Genomic DNA, 6,172 nt, shown 5'->3' on the forward strand with positions numbered 1-6,172 from the left:
TTGTAAAACTGAATGTGTTTGTGTCTACCCAGTCAATCCGGTCGCTGCCTCAAAAACCATTGTCTGTTGATCTGACAGTGGAGGATGGTCAGAGGTTAAAGGTCATCTACGGCTCCTCGTCTGGGTTCCACGCCATTGACGTCGACTCGGGAACGCCTTACGACCTCTACCTGCCTACACATGTAAGATTTGTTAACCCTCAACGTTTTGTGTGTCTTTTTTTCTCTCTTTGTCTTTCAGAAAGCAAAGAGCAGGTTTTCTACTAAACCCGTTGTGAAGGAAGCGTTAGTGAATCAATGCTCCACAATCTCAGAGCTGAGGATCAGTGCATTCAGACTCTACAGTGTGTGTGTGTGTGTCCACGCAACAGTCCATATATTCAAGCCTCAGCCCGATGCACCACCGCCCGCTTCGTATTCATAAATGAAACTCCGGCCCCGTTGTCTTCCTGTGTAACTAAATATGGCCGCTGGAGTCGACCGTTTCACGGCAGCGTTGTCCTCCCTTTCATCCGTCGGTCGCTTCTCCCGCTCAGAAGGGTTCTCTCACCACCCGCTCGGAACCAAAACGTGGTTCCAGCAACACCAAAGGCTTTACGAGCTCGTCCACTCTTTCATCGTCGCTGCGGCTCGAGTTAATATCTCTGAGCTTGTGTCTGATGGGATCTCCTTCTTGCCAGCTCTCCAGCATGCCTGTTGCTTCGTCTGGATTGATTTTGTTGTATCCTCCTCCTCCTCCTCTTCCTCCTCCTCCTCCTCCTCCTCCTCTTCCTCCTCTTCCTCCTCTTCCTCCTCCTCCCACTCAGTGTAGTGCTGTCAAACGTTTAACTTCCTTTTCCTCCCCACGTTGTTTTCCTCTCTGTCTCTCTCTCTCTCTCTCTCTCTCTCAGCAGAATATTGTGACTCAAGTTCATATTTCCACTCAGAGATTTGATCTTTGGTTGAAACGGTAGAAATTATTTTGGAGGAGCCCGTGTCCTCAGAAACACTGTTGGTCGTTCCAGTTTTCATTCTATGTGATTGATGGTTCTGGTTCTGGTTCTGGTTGATAGAACCAGTCAGACGTTTGTTCATTATTCTTGTTTCACGCTATCTACCTGTCTGATGAACTCTTTTTGCTGCCTGGAGAGCAGCGACTGACGAGAAGGTTTAATAATGATAAGAACAGACGTCCTCCTCCAAGCTTGTATCTGTTAAGATAATACTTTGGTCACTCTCCAAGTTGACGTTTTCAGTGAACTTCTGTGTGTGTGTGTGTGTGTGTGTGTGTGTGTGTGTGTGTGTGTGTGTGTGTGTGTGTGTGTGTGTGTGTGTGTGTGTGTGCCCGTGCGCGTGGGTTTGAGGGAAGGGGTGACATCGACACTAACCTGCATCTCTATCTGCCGAGTGGGCGATGACATTTAAAAGGAAACATGTTAGATTAAGTGGTCTTATAATTTTCTCATCTACATTTTCTGTCAGTCGGCCCATTGATCTGGTTCCGACCCAGATATCTTTAATGGATTGCTTTTAAATCAGCAGGTAGATGAAGGTGTGACCAGCTGATATCCCCATTGATGGGCTCAGTCATTGATGACTGTAAATAACCCGAATGCCTGTGTTTGTCAGGGTTCATCTTCCTGCCATTCATTCCGGACCATTAGACTCATTTAGCGTAGCTCATCGTAGCTGCATGGAAATAACAATACATCACGATTGTCCCTTTGTTTTAGTGCAAAGAATTACAATTACACGAGGATATATTTTTTATTTTCCACATGCGGAATAAATCTCAACTCCCCATATCTTACAAACCAAAGTGGCGGCCATTTTAAATGTATGAGAAACAAAATAAGTCGCATGGCTTGTAGATAAAATGTTTGACCAAACTCTTTTGGAGTGAAGCAGGTGACTAAAGGTTAAACGGAACAATCGTTAGCTGTTATTACAGCCACTCAGTTTTCTTTTATTACTATTCATTACTGAGAAAACGCCTGTAATTCCAAGCGTTTGGCTTTTGTTGCTCTAAACACCAGTTCAGGATTTATTTGTTGAAAAAGAGGGTTAACTGTATTTCCACAGCTTTATTTTATTCTTTAACATCCTGTAGTCTTTTATAATGACTTGTTGCCTATAAAACAGAAGCTTTTCCCGTGATCACAAACGGTTGTGTGAATGAATCAAATGTGACAGATTGTGCCGTTCTATATTTAGTGTTCTATACATTCATTTTGACGGGTAAGGTTCCTGTCCAGAGTTCTACTGCCCTCTCTGGTTCTCATTCACGTTCTTCACTCACACACACACGCACACACACACGCACACACACACGCACACACACACACACACACACACACGCACACACTGCCCCAGCCACCCTTAATGCGTGCTACTTCCTCTATGCATGAGGGAGTTGAAGCCAGAGAGAAACCGAAACAAGCTCTAAAAATACTTCCGTCCTGTCCTCCTTCTCTTGTGATCATTAACCCTTTGTGTGCTGCCCCACACAGCTGCACCAGCGCCTTGCACAGGACTGCTGCTGCTGCGTTACCAGTTCTGCCCGCTAGCCTCCGTTAGAGTCGGGCTTTCTACACGCGTTCTTACACACAGCGGCAGAAGCCTTCTCAGACCCAGTCGCCTGCTCTCCATCATCCTCATGCGTCTGCACTCTGGAGGACGCCTCACACCCCTCGTGTTTTCTTTGTCGCTTTATATCCATGCTGGCACGCTCGTCTTCACGGTCTACACGCTCGCGTTGTCTCTTTGCACTGATTTGTAGTTCCTCCTCACCGTTGAAAGCGAGCTGTGTGTAACAATGCTGATGCCGAGGCAGAGGATTAAGATTGCTTTGCGTCTGTGGACGCCGGTTCTGATGCTCAGGATTGTGGCGGCTCAACCTCCGGTAATGTATGAACACGCTCACGTAAAACAGAGGTCACAGCCCGACTTTAATGAAACCAAATCCTCCGTGGGTTTGGATGTGACAAACCGGATTCAGAGCAAAAGTGCTTCTGAACCGAGTAGAGAATGTCCCCAAACGGCTCGTTCTACCAACGTTGTGGTTTCTGGGAAACAATCTGTCACTTGAGTTGCAGAGGGGATTTATTACAAAAGATTTATTGCTTTGGGTTTGATTATTTGGGTTAGGGTTAGTTAGTTTTATAACTAGCAGGATGAAATGAGTCAAGGCTTGCATTTTATTTAGAGGAGCTCGTACATACATCACGTATCACTCTTTTTCTCTATATTTATAAAAATCTTTTATACATTTTGCTAAAACTTGCCAAACTCGTGGACTTTTCCACTTTCTGAATCAAAGTGGTGGTTTGTTTGTTTGTTTGTGAGATTGTCATATCAGATAATCACTCAAGATAAAATTGATTATCTTTGGTAGACGAGTGAGCGGTTTGCGTTTTTATGTCTGACGAAGTGTCTCTAACAGCGAGCGGTTTGTGTTCTGCTTCGTAGATCCAAGGCTCCATTCATCCTCATGCCATCATCATTTTGCCAAACAGCGCTGGCACCGAGGTTCTGGTCTGCTATGAGGATGAGGGCGTCTATATTGACACCTATGGCCGCATCACCAAGGATACCGTGCTGCAGTGGGGGGAGATGCCGGCATCAGTCGGTAGGTTTCACTCGTAAACGCTCAAATGTTGCTGCTAAAATCTACGAAATGTCAACAAAGCACGTCAAAGCAATAAATAACTTTCAGAGTAAGACTGAGAAATGAGACCTCGTCTAAACTCTGGGATCAAATATTCACTATTTGCTTCTTACTGGCTCCAGATCACTGAGAGCGTTCCCTGAGCCAGATTCTCTGAAGACAGATTTGGGACGGGACGGGACGGGGGGGGGGGATCTGTCTGTATTTGACTTCCCCTCCGTGCGTCTGTTTCTCCAGCCTACCTCCAGTCTAACCAGGTGATGGGTTGGGGAGAGAAGGCCATAGAGCTGAGGTCAGCCAACACGGGAAACCTGGAAGGAGTTTTCATGCACAAAAAGGCCCAGAAACTTAAGTTCCTGTGTGAGAGGAACGACAAGGTTAGGACTCCGTGCTCATATCATTTATATTTACCTCCGCCGGGGGGGGGGGGTTATGTAGTCAGTCTGGTAGCGAGATAACTCAGGGAGATACAGACAGAAATGTTCTGAATCCTACCAGTAACAGTTGCTCACATTTTGGTGATGATCCTGGATTCTGGAATGACATCAGGAAATTACATTCCAACATTGAAAACATACGGATTAAAAATCTGTTCAAATTACACATCAACTCTGGTTCACTTTGACTTTTCATGGTTGGTGTATAAAGACACCAAGAACCATTGAGAACCTTCTGGTGATGATCCAGATCACCACGCTTTATTCCCTTTGTAGCTATATTGAGCTTATTCTGTGGTAACAGGAACATTTCTTATTTTTAGGTGAGTGAACCCGAATGAAAATAATTATGAATATTCCATTTTGCTGATACTTTGAAACCCTCAAGTCTGGAAACCTACTACTACTACTACTACTACTACTACTACTACTACTGTACTTTCAGCTTGTCCTCCGAGGGGTCGCCACAGCAAATCAACTTTCTCCACTTCACCCTGTCCTTTGCATCGTCCTCCCCAACACCAGCCACTCTCATGTCCTCCCTCACTACGTCCATGCATCTTCTCCTGGGTCGTCCTCTAGCCCTGTTCCCTGGCAGTTCCATCCTCAGCATCCTTCTACCGATATAGTCCCTGTCTCTCCTCTGGACATGTCCAAACCATCAAAGTCTGGTCTCTCTAACCTTGTCTCCAAAACGTCTAACCTTCACTGTCCCTCTTATTGTCTCATTTCTAATCCTGTCCAACCTGGTCACTCCCAAGGAGAACCTCAGCATCTTCATCTCCTCCACTTCTAGCTCCGCCTCCTGTCTTTTCCTCAGAGACACTGTCTCTAAGCCGTCCATCATGGCTGTCCTCTCCACTGTCTCTAAGCCGTCCATCATGGCTGTCCTCACCACTGTCTCTAACCGTCCATCATGGCTGTCCTCACCACTGTCTCTAACCGTCCATCATGGCTGTCCTCACCACTGTCTCTAACCGTCCATCATGGCTGTCCTCACCACTGTCTCTAAGCCGTCCATCATAGCTGTCCTCACCGCTGTCTCTGAGCCGTCCATCATGGCTGTCCTCACCACTGTCTCTAACCGTCCATCATGGCTGTCCTCACCACTGCCTTTAAGCCGTCCATCATGGCTGTCCTCACCGCTGTCTCTAAGCCGTCCATCATGGCTGTCCTCACCACTGTCTTGTAGACCTGTCCCTTCGTCCTATCACAGAGCACACCTGATACTTTCCTCCCCCCGTTCCAGCCTGCCTGCACACGATTCTTCACCTCCTTTCCACATTCTCTCCATCACTCTGCATTTATCCGGGCTTGAGTCCGGCAAAAGGGAGAAACTGGCAAAACTATGTTAGCTCCTGCTAACCGCACTACAAAATCTGGAAACCTAAACCTCTAAAATAAAAAGTAGTTTGACAAAAAAAATGTAACTCATCTATCAGCCATGTCTCATGGCCGGTGTGAGAAGATGGCGTCGTCTTCAAACACACTTGACTGTACAGTGAACGTTTAATCGTTAAACCTGTGCTTCGCTCATGCTGCAGGTCTTCTTCGCTTCGGTGCAGTCAGGAGGCAGCAGTCAGATTTACTTCATGACTCTTGGACAGAACTCATTGTTCAACTGGTAACAACTGGACCTGCTTCTCTGGGATCGGCTGGTGCTGTCTGCCTTCATTATTTGCCTTTGCCTGTAGATGCATCTTTGTTCATCTCCAAGGATAGTGGACACAGAGACTTGTTTTTTTTTTGTCCTCTATGCGTTGCCCTGCAGTGTCTGTTTTCCACGTAAAGGCGCATGAACGCAAAGCTGGGTCGATAATAACTCTCGCAATGATGAATGCAAAGAAGCTTGAACCCAAACGCCATCAGCCTCGGAGGCGGAGCAGTCTGGTGTATTATTGGCTCTCGGCCTCCTGTCCTTCTGATGAGCAGCACACGTTAATAGGAGAAGCGCTTCCTTCTCCTTCATCCTGCTCTCTGGACAACGTCAGCATTTGGAAGTCTGGGTCGGGGCCACTTAGAGGGACAACAACTACATGTTATTCCACATTTTGTCACTGTTTGCCCTTCTGTTCCTCACAAACTCAGTT

General features: G+C 46.5%; 1 protein-coding gene across 1 annotated transcript in view; it reads left to right on the forward strand.

Moving 5' to 3' along the window:
• Positions 1 to 5,710, forward strand: part of si:zfos-2326c3.2 (mitogen-activated protein kinase kinase kinase kinase 4) — a 48,455-nt gene extending 42,745 nt beyond the window's left edge. Inside the window, exons 30-33 of the mRNA XM_068740183.1 lie at positions 33 to 182; positions 3,447 to 3,606; positions 3,883 to 4,022; positions 5,627 to 5,710. Coding sequence (XP_068596284.1) covers positions 33 to 182; positions 3,447 to 3,606; positions 3,883 to 4,022; positions 5,627 to 5,710 — 534 coding nt within the window. The remainder of the gene's footprint in view (positions 1 to 32; positions 183 to 3,446; positions 3,607 to 3,882; positions 4,023 to 5,626) is intronic.
• The last annotated feature ends 462 nt before the right edge of the window (positions 5,711 to 6,172 follow it).

This window comes from Brachionichthys hirsutus, chromosome 6 (genome assembly GCF_040956055.1).
Source record: "Brachionichthys hirsutus isolate HB-005 chromosome 6, CSIRO-AGI_Bhir_v1, whole genome shotgun sequence".
Taxonomy (NCBI): Eukaryota; Metazoa; Chordata; class Actinopteri; order Lophiiformes; family Brachionichthyidae; genus Brachionichthys; species Brachionichthys hirsutus.